Source organism: Miscanthus floridulus, chromosome 3 (assembly GCF_019320115.1).
Source record: "Miscanthus floridulus cultivar M001 chromosome 3, ASM1932011v1, whole genome shotgun sequence".
Taxonomy (NCBI): domain Eukaryota; kingdom Viridiplantae; phylum Streptophyta; class Magnoliopsida; order Poales; family Poaceae; genus Miscanthus; species Miscanthus floridulus.
Genome location: NC_089582.1, coordinates 135,931,075 through 135,950,241, shown reverse-complemented (window position 1 = coordinate 135,950,241; position 19,167 = coordinate 135,931,075). Strand labels below are relative to the sequence as shown.

Below are 19,167 nucleotides of genomic sequence, written 5' to 3'. Positions count from 1 at the left end.
ACAAACTTTAGACCATACCAATACTTGTCACACCTCCCAACAAATGCAATTTGGTCGCAAATGGTACGTATTGTAACCATTTTGGCCTAAATTTAGCATTGAAATTAGAAGTATTCACGATCCGTACCATACATCCGAAAAGATGACAAATAGTAGAAGAAATGTGCATGAATACAGTTTAGGATTTGAATGCACACGTACGTTGATCGATTGTTTTCATGCTGAATACAGTTTAGGATTTGAATGCACACGTACGTTGATCGATTGCCTTCACTTAGCATAAGAGCAGGCTGAGCACGACCGCGGACGCAGTAGCAGCAGAAGCCAGCAGCCACCTGGTCCTTGTGGTATCTGCCCCCGCGGCCGTGGCGTCAGCCTCATTAGCAGGAGCTTGATCATCAGCCGCCGTCGAAGAAGGGGCTTGCTTCTGCGGTTTTGAAGCCGCCGCCGGTGCCTCGGCTCCATCCTTCACGTCGCTGCGGCCAAAGAGCGCCGGCAAGAGCAGGACCTTGTCCACGGAGTACACCGCCAGTGGGTACGCCGAGTAGAGCGTCTTCCCTAGCATGGCCTCCATGAGCCCCGACGACACGTTGACCTGACGCTCGCCGCCGCTGGTGACGTTTACGGTGTACACGCCGTGCTGGCCGGAGGCCTGCGTGCGGACGGGGTTGGTGGTGGTCTGGAACGACACGAAGGTGTAGTACTTGGGCAGGATGTGGAACAGCACCAGCTGCGACTGCGCCTGCGCGTCCATCCGGTTGAGCGTGCCTGGCCTGAGACCCGCGAACGCCGCGTCGGTCGGGGCCAGCACCGTCAGGCCGTCGGCGTTCCGGTCGCTGTCGAGCAGGCTGGCCACCTGCGAGGTCACCTCGGTGTCCTTGAGCAGGCGAATGAACGCGTTGTACTGGGTGCCCTTCCTGAGGATCTCGGTCAGATTGAGAGGCCCCGACGGAGCTGGACTCGGCGCGTCGACGCCGCCTGCGGCCTCCGTCGAGACGACGGCGGCAGAGATGGCTAGGGCTAGCACAACATAAGACATTCTTGCAGCTTGGAAGCGAAACATTTTAACCATTTGCCAACTTATTTGCGGGGAAATGGAGCATGTATGCTTCTGCAATAGTGGCAATGGGAGGTTATTTATGTAGGAAGAAGTGAGAGTAGGAGGAATGCGGCTTTCTTGCAGTTAAATAACGGCCAAACGGTTGGTTAGGCTATCTTTCTCTAACCGGAGGGGAAGACGTCCGGGATTTAAGCGTTTTGTATTGGCTATGTTGTAGGTGGAATGTGCAGATCTAAGCAAGGGACCAGAAAGGTTGTGATGCCACCGGTTCTTATATATCCAACTTGTGTGGTGTGACTGCAGAAGTGCAGAATCACCAGCGCAGAATGCAGCAAGGCAAGTTTGACGGTTCAGATGCCACCGGTTCTTATCCACCTTGGTCTTGTTATCTCACAAGTTGCCTGATCAAACAAATCAGTTGGTCAGGAAGGCATACTTTCATGGAATCAAAATATACTTTATAACCATAAGACTGCAGGATGGAATGTGAGAAGCTAACTGAAATATGTCAGTAAAATACATACGGAGTACGGAGTACATCATAAAGTCTAAGGAAGATATAATCAGGTTGTACTTCAAAAATCCATTTCTCACATTGTACAGGTCGAAACAGAGATGGCTTCTACACCCTCCACTTTATATTTTTTTGTTTCAGGTAATGTGGAGGATTTCAAATAAAGTAAACAACCAGAAAATCTAATCACGTAACTAAGGGCCTGTTTGGAACAAAATATCCTCAGATTACGGTAAAAAAAAAAGTCACGGAAACGGTACCAACCCTGAATATAGTGCTTCTGCCTCCACTCTCTCCCCATTGCTTCCTTCCCCTGCGCTGTTTACACGTGAAATCAGAATAAGGGTCAGTCACGAGGAGAAGCATAATCGTTAAATGTGGTAATGATAAAGCAAACATGTATGGGTTACATATTATTGTAATGGCCTTGCTTTGCATTTGTATCTCACAGAAGAAGTTTAGCCTTATTAGACTCTTGCATTAAAGCTAATTTCTATTGCTAGCAGCTGATTCCCTGTCACTAGCAGGATAAGACTTTAGCTAAAAGAGTAAAAAAAAAACAATTCTCTTGTGTTATTCTTAATCACACGAAAAAAGATTAAGTAGTTATATTATACATACACATTCTCATGGAAGTACAATATTCTAAAACATACTCATCGCGTGTAAAGAATAAATTGTTTCTCAATCTATAGTATTACCGCAAACTGGCATAAACCAAAGAATAAAAAGGATTTGAATATCTGATAGAAAAATGAACCAACATAATTGTTGTAGCAATGTTTACTAATGCATTTGTGCTTCAGAATTTGCTTCCCATTTTTATCAGAGCCACTCACCCCTTATGTTCAATCAAACAACTCTCAAAACTAACAAGTTCTTCAGGAAGGAACAATGTTCTAAAACCAGGTCATATAGCCTAGAAAATCAGCAAACTACTCTGCTTAGGTCCAATTCAATAGGTTATTAGTGTTTCAAAAGTTAGGTAGTCACAACATCTAATAGTCTAATTCCAGCACCCACACCCTGTGTAGGAACAACAACGAGCTCTTCTAAAAAAAACTCGACCGGGGGGGTTAAGACTGCCCCCGCAGCATTACAAATAAGAAGAAGGACCTTCTCACCCGGCCGAGAAAACCCCCGAACCCCCGCCCCTACCCTTACACGGTGGCTTTCCGTCGCCCAAGTGAGAATTAGGCTGATCCCCCCAGTGCTTTGGTTATGGGGACGGACGAGGGGATTTTTTTAACCTCAGCCTGAAATTCGCTCCCACGGGGAGTCGAACTCAGGACCTGAGGAGTGCCGCCGGGTCACCTAACCGTTTGAGCTAGGCACCCTTTGGCACAACGAGCTCTTCTAGCTTGCTTGTGTCGTCCTCACTGACCAATTTGTGCATGGCTGTACAAGCACGACCTAGAAAATCACCAAACATAGGTGAACTGAAAGACTCAGACATAACTTTTAATGAAATGACATGGGAATCAAAATAGAACACAACTAATGAGTTTTGAGGCTTTAGCAATTAAATTAACTAGAAGCATGCCCCGCGCATTGCCGCGGGATTTTCTTAAAAAAAAATCTCTTATATATAGTATACTATATGATATTATGTATACTGTGTATATATATGCATTTAACTTGCATATTATTTTATTATATCGGATCTTGTAAAAAATCAGTAAGCTAATCGAGGAAAAATCGATAGAATATTTGATCACATTATAGAAGATAGGTGATGAAACAAATAGCATATGTAGATGACTTTATGTTAATAGATTAAAGATTAAAAATATTGCACATAATAGAGATGATGTGGATTTTTTTTTGTAATTAATAAGGGACGACATGGATAGCTTGCGTGAAATGATTGCATGCAAATTAGTGGGACACTTAGTGGGAAATGATGTGGACACCTTGCATGAAGAGAGAAAACATTTAGTGGGGTTTAGCTTTATAAGAGTATAAGATTACCATACTAAACAATAAAGAGGTCACATGTCAGATTCTTTGGAGGTTAGCATTTTGATATTTTGTAACCACATTGCCCGCTTATTGTTAAGTTACAGTAGTGGTCCAAGATGGAGTGGTGGTGGTTCTGCAACAGCTAAAGATTGCTTTAAAAGTTGATTCACTATTGCATCAAAGTGATACTTCTGAAATTAGAGGCTCACTTAGCTGCTCTACTACTACTACTACTACGGTTAACAGGCATACACAAGTATACAGGGTAGCTGTTGATGACCTGCTGTGAAACGAAAAAAGTTGATGCCAAACACATACAGCTATATGCTCTAATATAATGATCAAGCAAAGGAGTCAACATCCAAACAAGAATTAAACTATTCAAAACATATACTCATCAGCAATGTAATAAACTAGAAGTCACAAGCAATAGTGCACAGATTATTGCAAATCACAAGGTTCAGAACCTATGCCGGCTGCTTGCTGCTGCCACCAAACATAGCAGTCCAACCAAGTAAAACAAAATGTGCTGCTATAAGATCACCAATTTTCAACACACACATGTAGGAATTGTTTAAAGCATAGTGATGTTCAAATTACCTTGCCATAATTACCTTAACTAATGGATTAGAACTGTGTTGTTGCTGTCACTGAACAATAACCGGTGTTGCTGATCTGAAAATGAAAGTGGCTACTACACTGAATAAGAAAGCACATGACCAGACAAGCAATTCAGAACAGTGTGATCTGCAGCTGCTAACAGCGAGAAAAATAGCAGATCGATGGGATGAATGAAGAACAAACAAGTTAAGATCAAAATGCGAGGTCCTACTCCTACCTGGCTAGTGACGACGCGGAGGAGCCCCCTTGCAAATCCTGGCTTAGTGGGCTCGGAGATGCGTATCTGCACTTGAATGAGATCCCCGACGGTTGCGGGTCTCTACGTGGGCGCGGTCACCCACCTACTCCTGGGCCTGCCAACGCCTTTTGGAGGCAGAGGAGCGGAACCAATAGGCAATAGCCAAACCGGAAACCAAAACAGCAAAACAAGCTAGATCTATTACCCCAATACCGCCTGGACGCTGGGTTGCTCCTCGCCGGCCAGCCGGAGGGCACCGTGCCGGATTCCTGCCGCGGGGCTGAGCAGGCTTGGTGGAGGGGCCTGGGTGGGAGCGAGAGATGCGAAGAGAGAAGAGACGCGTGCGCGAAGGAGGAATGGGAGGTCCCACCTGTCGGCGCTCACTGACACGTGTTGGTGTGTCATTTGCCGAACGAGAAATAGGAGACGCCACTCGCTAGCAACTGCAGCCATGTAGGAATTCCTCCCTCCATGGCCGGACATGAGACATGCACGACTTCCTACCTCCCTGGATGGGGGATATTTAACTTTCGCCATCGTTATGGATGGCACCTCTTGCTAGCTTTGCACGTGCATCTACACATCTATCGTAAAAGTGAAACGCTTAAGCTTTTGCCACTTTTGATGAGGTGCCAGTGCGGCAACGCCCTAGCAACCCCAATAGGACACACGAAACGACCTATTTACCCCTGTTGCTTTTCTTCCTCCACTCGCTGACGCGTGGGCCCCACAAGTTAGATTCTCCTTCAACCTCTAGCCGTCACCATACAGTGAGGGAAGGGGAGGAGCTCGTGCAGTCCATGGCGACAACGCCTGTCTCCACCCGAGACGTCAGATACCCCGACGAAGCCGCGTCCACTGCTGGAGACTATGGCGCTCGCCAGAGTCAGGGCCACGCCCGTCGGAGCTGGCCGCGCTCGCCGGAGCCTAGGTCTCGCCCGCCGGAGCCGGGGAAGGTGCGGCGCGCCAAATCCAACCGCAACGCATTTGTCGGAGGAGGGGCCTAAGCCATGGCCGAGCACGCCGGCGCGCAGGCCCCGGCGTGCCCATCAGAGGGCTGCTGCTCATCCACCCCTACTTCACCCGCGGAGCGGAAGAAGACTATGGCACCTGCCTTCCCCTGGAGAAGAAATGCTTGCACGCGACGGAGTTTGCTCATACCGGCCCGTGGTAGCTCGCTGGAGAAGGTCACCGGGATGGAGAAAAACACTGGTCGGGACTGCACGAGCTCCTCCCCTTGCGTGACCATGGCCAAGCGTGCAGACCTCCCCGTGTTGCCCGCTTCGTCGTCAAGCTAACCGCTGCCGCCGGGGAGTGGCTTGGCTTCGCTGCGCTGTCCATGGCTAGGTAGGCGTAGCAGGTGGTAGCGGAGCCTAGACCTCTCCTCCCACGCGAGCGTCGAGAGATGGTTGGAGGTTGAAGGAGAAGCTAACGTGTAAGGCCCAAGTGTCAACGAGTGGCGAAAGAGAGAAGCAGCGGGGGTAAACAAGTAATTTCGCATGCCCTGTAGAGGTTCCTAGGGACGTTGCTGCGCTGGCATGCCCGCGTGGCATGCCACATCAGCAAAAGTGGCAAAAGCTTAGGCATTTCACTGTTTGCAATGGTAAATCTGTAGGTACGCACGCAAAGCTTGTAAACGAAGAGGTGCCATCTGTAAGGATGACAAAAAGTTAAATATCCAGGTGGAGGCAGAGAGAGATGTGTAAGTCAAATGAACTCGCGGTATTAACCATCCCATATCTTTTGTTAGAAATGAAATGCATTTTCAGGGTACTTTATAGTTTGGTATGGGAAAGTTGATGCTAAAGATTGCCCGGATGCTAAGAAGATGGCTGCCTCTGCAACAACCGGCGTCGGGAAGTCGAGTGGAGGAGCTGATTGCACAGTTGGAAGTCAGAGCTATAGTGCTGCTGCAGATAGAGCGGAGAAGGAGTGGGACGCTGGATACATCATCAAGGTTGGATCAATTGGTTGCTCATCCTTTGTGTTCTAGCGCCGTGGTCACTACCCAGCGTAATGGGAGGAGGGGAGAAATTGTTGAGATGCTGAACTGTATTCTGTGCCTTAAGGCCTGGGATTAGCGGGCGCGCCTATACGCTGAACCTGAAAAGTTATGATTTTTGAAATATAAAAGCAGGGGCAACCTTTTCTTAAAAAATGCACTCCTGGTTGTTTCGTCGTTAGCTCACGGACGATACACACGAATGAAGACCATCTTGCCACCTCACAGGCACACCGGGATTAGATGGGGAAGATAACCATGGCGGAGATCAGATAGGGAAAACGGCCATAGAGGGGAAGAGGACTATCGACGGATGAAATTACCGTTTAGACGTGTGGCTGGTGTAGTCCTGTGGTTATGTAGCCGGCGTAGTCGCTTGACGGTGGCTCTACGTCCGCGTTCAGACGAGTACCACAGACAGGATGGAAAGAAAGGAAAGGAAAGAACAATTCGTGGGCGTGACTAGATAGTTTGGTCTGTTTTAGAAGGGGGATCATTGTTTAGGAAAGCCGCCGTCTAGGGTAGAGCCGCTGCCACCTGCCTATTCCTCGCTCCGCCATCGCCGCCGTCGTGTCTAGGGTCTCTCTCCTTCTTCCTCTCCGGTGCGCCTGTTGGAGACAAGAAGGGGATGAGACCCATCCTTTTTCCACAGTTTTTTAGTGTCTTATAGGGTTGAGTCCAAATAAATTTCCGACGAAATTAGATGGTTTTTCATCGGGATCTTGTGTCCTGCAATGACTTCGGTGATTGCCACGACGAGATCGCCGTTGCATGCGCCGATTTCATCGGTAGGTAGTCAATTTGTCTGAAGGGGAGGGGGTGCTTCTGGGAGCCCCCTACGAGGACAAACGACTTCAGGTTATCGATCTCATCGTCGATGGTCACGGAGAGGCATTCAAGGTCTCGAGGTGATGAATCTGCATCCTATGTCGTACCCGACGATGCAACTACCTATATTCTTTCAGTGATTTAGATACGTTTTGGATTGGTTCCGAAGCGCTGGATCTTGCGGCCTGTCCAGTGTTTTGGGGTTCGTCGTTGGATTTGGCATAAGGATTGCACTTTGGCTCCGGCGTTCGTGAAAAACTAAGCCATTGAGGAAGAAGACGATGAAAGTTTTTTTTTCATATGTAATTTGGGATGTATTACGTCAAGATTTAATATAAGTGAATTTCCTTCGCAAAAAAATAGAATTGGGGATCCATCACAGTGATTCCGTGAAGAATGATTGTGATGTGACCGCCGGCGGCACTTTTCCTAATGGTCAGATGCCTGAGTTCTAGATTCTCTTCAGCGATATCGTATCCATCCCATGGTTGTTTTTCCCTCTATCAAACTAAATGTCAGCTTTACATGCCTAGAGCCAACGGTGAAGACGGTTGTCTAAAAGCATGCTATATTTCATGCACCTCAAATATAGCAAGTCCCATCTTGCGGAAGGAGAGATTAAGAAGGTGATGTGACCACGTCAGCGTCGGGGACCTCTCCGACCACCTTGACGATCTCTCCGACCACCTCGGCGATCTCTCCGACCACTTCGGCGAGCTCTCCGACCACATCAGCGATCTCTCCGACCACCTCAGCGAGCTCTCAGACCACCTCGGCGACCTCTCCGACCACTTCACCGACCTCGGTGACCTCTCCGACCACCTCACCAGCTAATACACCACTCCAAGTCCTTACTGGACCAATCACCCGTAGCCGCGCCCGAAAGATACAGCAAGAGGTGCACGCGCTACTTTGTGAATTTCAATTAAACATTGATGGTAATTTCGAGCTACCTAAGTCGTGCATGTTGTTACTACTCAGGTTCTCCGAGAAGAAAGACAAGGATAAATCAAGGATGGATCAGAGAGAAGAGCTACGTTCGAGTCAACCCAGCCTGGCAGAACCATCCAGAAGAAACAGTCATATCTTTTGTCTCCCAAAGACTATGAAGGAAGGAGTTATGACCAAACATTAAAGACTGCACAGAAGCCCAGAAGACGTGCGGAAACTGAAGACCACTTCGTGAATGCTCTAGGCCGTTGACCTTCCACTTCCCAACCTGGCTTCTTCAGTTCACATCTATCTTAGAGACTTCTCATACTATAAATATTACCTCTAGGCTACTAGCAAAGGACCTTTTTGATGATTTGATAATTCCAGTGATATTGCAGCCGAGCTGCTGAGTGCTTACTCAAACCCTTGTTCTTCCTGGACTTGTGAAGAGATTCCTCTGGAATCCACTAGTTCGTGTTTTGCGGGTTCCAGTACGGCTACCCCGCCTTGTGTGGATTAGCTCCGGTTGTGGTTCTACGGTCATTCAGAGATCGAATCAAAGTCTTCGTGGTTTCGGTGTCTCTCTCCCCGTCGTCTGGTCGCATCCAACCTTGGTCAGGTATAAAGCTAGTTATTCCGCTGTTCTTCAGCAAGTTACCTTTTTATCCCCGCTGTCTTGTTGCAAATTATCTTGGTCCTGACCTACTGTCGTGAAGATCGGGCCAACTCTCGTACTGAAATAGTTTAGTACCTATCATCTAGTATCAGAGCTTCGGATTGACACGGTAGGTCTTGCTGTCATCCACATCGTTATCCTTGTTTAATCTACTTCATATATTTGTGTTTTTTATCATATCCTATAGTCCAAAGCCACAAAAAAACCTATAACCACTTCGTGGTACTGTTACGTTGTGTTTTGTGTTCATCAAGTTGCTAGTCACCACCGTTTATATAAAGATTGAGTTGTGTCGTTCGTTAATGCTGTTGGTGTTATAAAAAAATAGATCCAAGAAAAGAAAGAAAGAAAGATTAGTTTCAAAAAAAAGAGAGAGAAGTGAAAAGGATTTGAAGGATCTGTGTTGCGGTGTATTGCCGAAAATTTTAGATTACATATTTAAGTTGGTGGTGATCTTGTTAGCAGCAACGTCGTATCTTTGAGCACATCAAACCACTCGGTTGGCAGTACCGTAGCCCTCCTTGTTAGCCACCTATAACTCTACCAAAAAAACCTGAACCGGGACGTTTGATTCATAATCCTTACGACCTCTCTACCACCCCCATTGAAGTTGCCACACCAGCACTGTCACGGTCCTTGAGATTAGGAAAGAACTTGGGTAAGTAAAAGGTGAGATCGAGTGTTTTCACAAATTTACCTATTCCATTTTTTTTCTTGCAACTAGTCTAACATGGCAGGATCCAATTCGAGTATTCATGGTGGAAACCATGGAGATGGGGAGCCCCCTGTCACACGGGCTGAGGTGCGCCACATGGCAAACTCACTGGTGGAGGCGATGGAGAGGATGCTTGACGCTCGTCTTCCCGTGGAGGGAGGCCGAGGGCCACATCGTCGTCATGAAGAAAATCACCGGGAGGAGTTTGGTGATGAGAATTCTGGTTTTGGCCATGGATTTGATCGCTTTGGCGATGGCCATGGAGGACATGGTGGTGGTCGCCATGCTGGTTTTGATAATCAGCGTGGTGGCTGTCGTGCACATGGACGTCGTGTACGATTTGAAGATGAAGATGAGGTTCATGATGAGTATGAGGCGGGATTTGATGATAATGAAAATCCTTTTGGTCACCATGGGCGTTTTGGACAGCCACATGAACATCGTCGTGGTGCTGGTCATGATGGGGAAAATCATCGTGGTCGTCGCAATAGAGATGATCTGGATAGCATTGCTCGTGTAAAGTTGAGTGTTCCAAAATTTTTAGGGAAAGAAAATGCTAATGCTTATCTTGAATGGGAGGAGCAATGTGATCATATTTTTAGAGTGCATAATCTTTCCGATCAGAGGTGTGTCAACCTTGCTTCTGTTGAGTTTTCAGGTTACGCTCTCACATGGTGGAACCAAATTCAAGAAAATCAACGTGTGTTGGGATGTGATCATATCAACACATGGGCTGAGATGAAGAGAGTGATGAGAAGACGCTTTGTGCCATCAAGCTATCAGCGTGACCTCCGCAATAGGTTACAAACATTGAGACAAGGATCAAAATCTGTTGATGACTACTTCAAGGAGATGGAGTTACTCCTGGTGAGATCTAGAATTAGAGAAGATGAAGAGTAAAAATGGCAAGATTTTTGAATGGTCTCAATGAAGAAATTTCAGGTTTTGTTGAGATGTTTCCATATCATAATTTGCAAGACCTTGTTGATCAAGCTATGCGCACCAAGAGAAAAAATCAGCAAGAGGGACGAAGAAGGTCTTATGGGAGCCAATCAATTTCAGCCCCATGGCGTCGGCAGCAGTCCGGTACCTTTATTGGTGGGGGAAGATCACAAGGAGTTCCTACTAGGCCTTCTCCATCCATTGGTGCTGCAAAGACTATGGTTTCTACTGCTTCTTCACCTGCAGTTCAGCAAGAACATCGACGTCCTGCTACAAGCATAGCAACCCCTTCTATTGCATCAGCTGCTGCTTCTTCTTCCCATACCCGAGGCATTATTTGTCACAAATGCCAAGGTTGAGGACATATTGCTGTCCAATGTCCTAGTCGAAGGACCATGATTATAAATGAGCAAGGTGAATGGGAATCTAAAAGTGAACCTAAGGAAGAAGCTCCAATATATGATGAAGAAATTATGCAAGATAAAGGTGATGAAATTCAACCTGATGATGGAGACAACAATTGCTTCATTTCTCGCCGAGTGCTTAGTGTTACTGCTGTCCAAGAAGAGAATAATCAGCGGCACAATCTTTTTCACACCCGGGGCATGATCAAGGACAAGTTGTGTCAAATCATTGTTGATAATGGCAGCTGCAATAATATTGCAAGTCGAGAATTAGTTGAAAGATTGAGACTGAAACAGCGGTGCCACCCTTCTCCATACAAGATGCAATGGTTAAATGATTGTGGTGCGCTGCGTGTAACAAATATTGTGACCGTTCCCTTCTCCATTGGGCGGTACAATGATCATGTGGAGTGTGATGTGGTCCCAATGGAAGCATGCCAATTGCTGTTAGGAAGACCTTGGTTGTATGACCTAGATGCCCAGATTTGCGGTCGCGCCAACAAGATTGTTCTCATGTACAAAGGAGAGCGCATCACTTTGCTTCCCTTGTCACCGGAGGAGATTATGAGAGATGATCTGAAAAGAAAATAGCGAGAGAGCGAGAACCACCTACGAGTGACCCACAAAAATAGTGAGGGAGAGATTCCAAAGCCAAATAAAACCCCACAGCCTCAAAGAACCAAGACACCGGGAAAAGAGGGTTTAGTGATGATGGCTAGGAAGGGGGATTTAAAAGAATTGAGTGAACCCAATGCTGCGTTCTATGTACTCCTGTACAAGGATAATTTTCTTGTCACTAACGACTTACCCTCTACTTTGCCTAGTGTTGTTTTTGATGTGTTACAGGAATATAAAGATGTGTTTCCGGATGAAGTGCCACCAAGACTACCACCTAAGAGAGGAATCGAACATCAAATTGATCTTATGACTGGAGCTTCACTTCCAAACCGTGCTGCCTACCGCACCAACCCGGAAGAAACCAAGGAGATTCAGTGACAAGTGGAAAAATTGATGAGAAAAGGGTACGTACAAGAAAGTCTATCACCTTGTGATGTTCCTGTCCTTTTAGTGCATAAGAAAGATGGGTCTTGGCGGATGTGTGTGGATTGCTGAGCAATAAATAACATTACCATAAGGTATAGACACCCCATCCCTCGGCTGGATGATATGCTTGATAAACTTAGTGGTGCTATCATATTCACTAAAATTGATTTAAGAAGTGGATACCACCAGATTCGCATGAGAGAAGGAGATGAATGGAAAATAGCCTTTAAAACAAAATTTGGGTTGTATGAATGGTTGGTAATGCCTTTCGGGTTAACCAATGCACCAAGTACATTTATGAGATTGATGAATCATGTGCTTAGAGCTTTTATTAGCAAATTTGTTGTCGTTTACTTTGATGACATCTTAATTTACAGCAAGTCTCTTGAAGAACATGTTGAACATACCCAATGTGTGCTTGCTGTCCTATGTGAACAGAAATTGTATGCTAACCTTGAAAAGTGCACCTTTTGCACCGACAAGGTAGTCTTTCTTGGATTTGTTGTTACAGGACAAGGAGTGGAGGTAGATGAAGAAAAGATCAAGGTTGTACGGGACTAGACGCCTCCACAGAATGTGAGCCAAGTAAGAAGCTTCCTTGGACTTGCTGGTTTCTATCGGTGTTTCGTAAAGGATTTCAGCACTATTGCTGCACCAATCAATGAGCTGACAAAGAAAGAAGCGCTTTTCAAGTGGGGAGAAGCACAACAGAAGGCATTTGAAGAATTGAAGATGAAGTTAACAACAACACCAGTCCTTGCACTCCCAGATTTTGGTAAGTCATTTGAAATAGAATGTGATGCAAGTGGAGTTGGGATTGGAGGTGTGCTCATGCAAGGACGAAGGCCAATTGCATACTTCAGTGAAAAGCTAAGTGGTCCAACTCTAAATTATTTAGTTTATGATAAAGAATTATATGCTCTTGTTTGGAGTCTAGAAACTTGACAACGTTACCTTTTTCCTAAAGAATTTGTGATACATTCAGATCATGAATCATTGAAACACCTTAAAGGACAACTGAAATTGAATAGAAAACATGCAAAATGGTGTGAATTCATTGAATCATTTCCCTATATTGTCAAGTACAAGAAAGGAAAAGAGAATGCTGTAGCAGATGCGTTGTCTCGACGTCACACTTTGCTAACCCAACTTGACACTAAGATTCTTGGATTAGAAAGCATAAAAGGTTTATATACAACTGATTCATATTTTGCTGAACCATATTCCAAGTGTCGAGATGGCAAAGGATGGAAAAACTTTCATGTGCATGATGGGTTTTTGTTTCGAGCCAACAAACTATGTATTCCATATTGCTCTGTTCGAATTTTACTTGTGCAGGAAGTCCACGCAGGAGGACTCATGGGCCATTTTGGCGCCAAGAATACAGAACAAGTCCTTACTGACCACTTCTTTTGGCCAAAGATGAGAAGAGATGTGGAGAGACATGTTCTTCGCTGCGAATCATACCACAAAGCTAAGTCTCGTGTGAATCCTCATGGATTATACACTCCTCTGCCTATTCCTAGTGTGCCTTGGGAAGATATCTCCATGGATTTTGTTCTTGGTTTTACCTCGAACCAAGCAGGGAAGGGATTCTATCTTTGTTGTGGTTGATCATTTTAGCAAAATGGCACATTTTATCCCATGCCACAAGAGCGATGATGCTTCACATATCGTTGAATTGTTTTTCAAAGAAATTGTATGACTACATGGGGTGCCATGAACCATTGTTTCTGATCGTGACACCAAATTTTTTAGTTACTTTTGGAAAACTTTGTGGGGGAAACTTGGAACACGGTTGCTGTTCTCTATGACGTGTCATCCACAAATGGATGGACAAACTGAAGTTGTGAATCGTACTCTATCAATGCTACTGCGAGCTATCCTCAAGAAGAACTTGAAACTTTGGGAAGAAAGTTTGCCACATGTCGAGTTTGCATACAACAGGGCAGTACACTCGACAACTAAATTTTGTCCATTTGAAATTGTATATGGGTTTAAACCCACTGCTCCCATAGATCTTTTGCCTTTACCTATGCAGGAACATGTAAACTTCGATGCAAGCAAGCGAGCCGAGTTTGTCAAGTACCTTCATGATAGAGCTCGGACAAACATTGAAAAGATGACAAAGATGTATGAGAAGCACGCCAATAAAGGTTGAAAGAAGGTGTTATTTGAACCAGGAGACTTGGTTTGGGTGCATCTACGCAAGGACAGATTTCCTGAACAACGCAAAAGCAAGTTGCAAGCCCGAGCTGATGGTCCATTCAAAGTGCTATGCAAGATCAACGACAATGCTTATGAAATTGATCTGCCTAGTACTTATGGTGTGAGTACCTGTTTTAATGTGGCCGATCTATCTCCATTCTTTGGATTAGAAGAGTCGAGGACGACTCTTTTTCAAGGGGGGAGGATGATGTGACCACGCCAGCGTCGGGGACCTCTCCGACCACCTTGGCGATCTCTCCGACCACCTTGGTGATCTCTCCGACCACTTCGGCGAGCTCTCCGACCACATCGGCGATCTCTCCGACCACCTCAGCAAGCTCTCAAACCACCTTGGCGACCTCTCCGACCACTTCACCGACCTCGGTGACCTCTTCGACCACCTCACCAGCTGATACACCACTCCAAGTCTCTACTGGACCAATCACCCGTAGCCGCGCCTGAAAGATACAGCAAGAGGTGCACGCGCTACTTTGTGAATTTCAATTAAACATTGATGGTAATTTCGAGCTACCTGAGTCGTGCATGTTGTTACTACTCAGGTTCTCCGAGAAGAAAGACAAGGATAAATCAAGGATGCATCAGAGAGAAGAGCTACGTTCAAGTCAACCCAGCCTGGCAAAACCATCCAGAAGAAACAGTCATATCTTTTGTCTCCCAAAGGCTACGAAGGAAGGAGTTATGACCAAACATTAAAGACTGCACAGAAGCCCAGAAGACGCGCGGAAACTGAAGACCACTTCATGAATGCTCTAGGCCGTTGACCTTCCACTTTTCAACCTGGCTTCTTCAGTTCACATCTATCTTAGAGACTTCTCATAGTATAAATATTACCTCTAGGCTACTAGAAAAGGACCTTTTTGATGATTTGATAATTCCAGTGATATTGCAGCCGAGCTGCTGAGTGCTTACTCAAACCTTTGTTCTTCCTTGTTCTTTCTGGACTTGTGAAGAGATTCCTCTGGAATCCACTAGTTTGTGCTTTGCGGGTTCCAGTACGGCTGCCCGCCTTGTGTGGATTAGCTCCGGTTGTGGTTCTGCGGTCGTTCGGAGATCGAGTCGAAGTCTTCGTGGTTTCGGTGTCTCTCTCCCCGTCGTCTGGTCGCATCCAACCTTGGTCAGGTATAAAGCTAGTTATTCCGCTGTTCTCCAGCAAGTTACCTTTTTATCCCCACTGTCTTGTTGCAAATTATCTTGGTCGTGACCTACTGTCGTGAAGATCGGGCCAACTCCTGTACTGAAATAGTTCAGTACCTATCAGAAGGTCAGTTTGTGAGATTAAAAAAAGGAATGTCGGTTTAAAATTGTTCGCACGAGATTTCACCGCCGGATCCCTTACCTTTTTTTTGCGAATTACACAGGTACAGACGCAGATGGTCAACACACACGCACACTCAACCTTATAAACATGCGTACGCAAACCCTACCCCAACCATGTTTTTAGTCGTATGTATAGGACAAAAAGAGATATGATAGCAGATAATCACATTACCAACAAGAACCCACAAGATGATAGTAGACCTACGTGCTTAACAAGAACCCTCCGGCGAGCCCGGCTGTCCGCCTACTCCCCTCCACCACGGCAGCAAGCAACCATGGCCAGCTCCCTCTCTCCTGCCCGCACGGACGCGAGCAATCATGGCCAGCCCCCTCTCTCCTCCCGGCGTGGCAGCGAGCAGTCATGGCTACCTCCCTCTTTCCTTCATGCACGCGCACGACGTCTGAGCTCCACACGCGCCCGATGTCCGAGCTCCACACGCACCCGATGTCCGAGCTCCACACACGCCCGACGCCCCGGCACTGGTGAATCTCCCTCCCCGCTTGCACGAGCCCAGGCTCCAGCGGCCAGATCCGCGGAGGATAGGGACGACTGGATCGGCGGTAGGTGGATCCTTGGCACGACTTCCCATGGCCGGCTCCCTCCCCCGGCTAACACCTCCGCAGAACACCAGGACAAAAGAGAAGAGAAAGAGGGAAGGAGAGTTAGTTTCACTGACAGGCAGGTCCCATGTGTCAGTGGCTGTGGGAAGGAATTTGGGGGCCTCCGTTTGGGTGCTACTGCCGGAGTGGAAGCGCAAAGTGGGGCCAACAAAAATGAGGTTGGGTACCCAAATAAAAAAATAGAGGCTCTGATTTGGAGGCTAATGCTGGAGTTGCTCTTGACTCCCGCAATGGTTGACTCCTAAGTTAGCTCTAAGCATCTTTTTCATATTTTAATAAAAGAGAGAAAAACTAGAGTTTGATCGAGAGCTAGACTCATACACACATTCTAAGACCGTGTGTGAGTGTCATGTATATGCTAAAAGTTAGTATTATTGAAAAAATTGGCTTAGAGTTAGCAACTAGCTTATACCATTGTGGGTGCCTTCAGTGGGGGCGCTATTGGAGTTGCTCTTAGTTGTATATATAAGACAAAAAGAAATGTGACAACAAATAATCACATTATTACCGACAAGAACCCACAAGATGATAGTAGACCTACGTGTTTAACAATTATTACATGCTCCTACTAGTACCTCGTCATCTTCCACCCGGGAGATCAGAGAAATCGCACCCACGCTTGTCAACGACGATGAGACGCATGGCATCAGATTGTGGTGGAACTCCCTGCTATATAGATCGGCTCCATCATGGCGAAGCTGGCGGTGTACGTCTGTGACAGATCCGGAAGGGGCATATCACCTTCCAGATACTGCATGACTTGCCGCAAGGTTGGCCTTGCGCTGGGCAATGGGTGCGAGCACAAGAGCCCAAGTTCTAGCACCAGAGAGACCTCTTCAGGGTTAAATCGGCTCGGCATCAGCGTGTCCACCGCGTCAACGATGGAACCACTGCGCCAATGCTCAGTCACCCAATCGACAAGGACAACACGGTTGTTTTCCTCGTCTTGCTCAACCGGCCTTCGTCCACAAGTGACTTCTAGAAGGAACGCGCCAAATGCGAAGACATCGGTCGCCGGAGTCGCCTTGCCGGTGTGTCCTAATTCGGGGGCTAGGTACCCCATAGTGCCCACCACATGTGTTGTCTGCGCATCAGCTCCATGATCATACAATCTCGCGAGGCCAAAATCTCCTAATCGCCCGTTCATCTCGCTGTCCAGTAGCACATTGCTTGCCTTGACGTCTCTGTGGATGACAATCTGCTCCCAATCCTCATGGAGATACAGAAGTCCGGATGCCACTCCTCGAATGATGTGTAGCCTTTGAGGCCAGTCTATTGCACCTCTGCTTCCGTTCCCACCATGCAAGTATTTATCCAAGCTACCATTTGGCATGTAATCGTAGACTAAAAGAAGTTCACCTTTGCGTCGGCAGTAGCCGAGTAACTGAACGAGGTTACGGTGCCGCAGTCGTCCGAGACTGACGACCTCAGCGACAAACTCCTTGATTCCCTGCCTGGACTCATGAGACACCTTCTTCACCGCGATCTCCATACCGGACTTGCGGAGCGCCCCCCTGTACACACCTCCGAATCCTCCCTCCCCGAGCAATTGCTTGTCACTGAACCCCTTGGTCGCATGGAACAGGTCCTTGTACGAGAAGCGGTGCGGTCCGAACGGGACCTCCCAGTCCTCGTGGAGCTCGGCGTACCTGAGCCGCCGCTGCGCTAGGGAGTAAATCGTGACACCCACGGCCAGCACCAGCGTCGCTGACGCTACGGGAAGCACGATCTCCAGCACCCTCGACCGTGGCTTGGGCCACGCGGGCGGCAAGGCTGGCAGCTCCCCGATGTCCAGCGCCGGGGCCGGCCCGTCCAGCGCGAAGCTCCAGCCGAGCACGAAGTGGCGCGAGGAGAGCACCGCCGTCGCCGACGCGAAACCGACGTACGCCGTGCCCAGCACCACGTCGGAGAGGTCGACGGCGGTCTGCAGCAGCGGCTTCTTCGGCCTGGCCACGCCTAGAGGCGCCATGGTCACGGTGACCTGCCTGGCCGCGCCGTCGTAGTCCACCCAGACTTGCATGGCGTTCCGGCTGACCAGGCTCAGGTTCCGGAACTGCCCCGTGGCGTCGTCGTAGTACCCAGCGTCGGTGGCGCAGACCGACCTCAGGCTGTTGACGTCGATGCCGACGTGGTTGCTGTTGATGTCACGGAACTCGGCGTTGAAGATGGTATCGAGCTCCACGGCGAAGACGTGCGCGCTCCGGTCGCCGTTGTCGGTGTCGTTGAGGAGGCCCAGGAACCGCCCGGGCAGCGCGGTGGACAGCACCGCCGTGTCCGCGGCGACGAAGAAGGCCAGCCCGTTGCTGCTCAGGTCGGCGTACTGCCCGTAGATGGCGAACACGAAGGTGGTCGAGAAGGACCGCGCGGCCGTGGCGTTCCGCAGGGAGCCCGGATCCCGGAACGGCAGCGGGGACGGATGGAACGCGTGGCCCTTCGTCTGGAGGCTGCCGTTGGTCAACACCAGGAGGCCGCCCACCGTCACCGCGGCCACTCCGTCGAGCGTGAGGTTCGCGCCAGTGAAGCCGTGGTAGATGAAGCTGCCGCCACCGCCACCGCCGCCGCCGCCGGTCGCAGCGGCGCCGCTGTACGCAGGCGCGAGGATAAGATGTAGAGTTGCCAAGTGGAACGGCAGGAACGCCAGCATGGCTTTGGCGTCGCTTCGGCGGCACAGCCGCCAAGGAAACGCTCGTATGCACTGGTAAAGGAAATGACAACAAATTTCCGCCTCTCTTGCGTCGCGTTGGTCAGAGCTGGTGACTGCAAACTGGCATTTCATGGTGGGGGTTCGAGTGGCTGGCTGTGTTTCTCTGCGCGCGGACGAGGTCTCCCTCTGTAAACTGTCTTCTTACTGTCTCTTACATGCACATATAGACACAGACAGCGTCGAGGTCCAAAGCATCTTCGATGCATTAGGTTCAAAACTGAAACGACTCTGAAAAAGAGACGGAGGGAGTAGTTTTCACCCACATACATGGAGTTGTTGTGTGCTGGACGGATTCCATTTTTTTTCGCGTGTAGAACTCGTGACATCAAATTATTGTGGATCCCGTGTGTAGGACTT

The 19,167-nt window shown here is 48.0% G+C and overlaps 1 protein-coding gene and 1 pseudogene across 1 annotated transcript; both read right to left on the bottom strand.

Annotated features, from left to right (window-relative positions):
* Positions 1-63: 63 nt before the first annotated feature.
* Positions 64-1,152, bottom strand: LOC136547078 (fasciclin-like arabinogalactan protein 13). The gene has a single exon (XM_066539047.1). It carries the CDS (start codon positions 1,070-1,072, stop codon positions 275-277), a length of 798 nt encoding a protein of 265 aa, XP_066395144.1. The 5' UTR covers positions 1,073-1,152; the 3' UTR covers positions 64-274.
* A 15,499-nt stretch (positions 1,153-16,651) lies between these two features.
* Positions 16,652-18,882, bottom strand: LOC136544498 (L-type lectin-domain containing receptor kinase SIT2-like; annotated as a pseudogene).
* Positions 18,883-19,167: the final 285 nt, after the last annotated feature.

What these genes read in the sequence shown, in the direction of transcription:
- LOC136547078 (XM_066539047.1), bottom strand. Translation starts at nt 1,072, where the DNA reads ATGGTTAAAATGTTTCGCTTCCAAGCTGCAAGAATGTCTTATGTTGTG.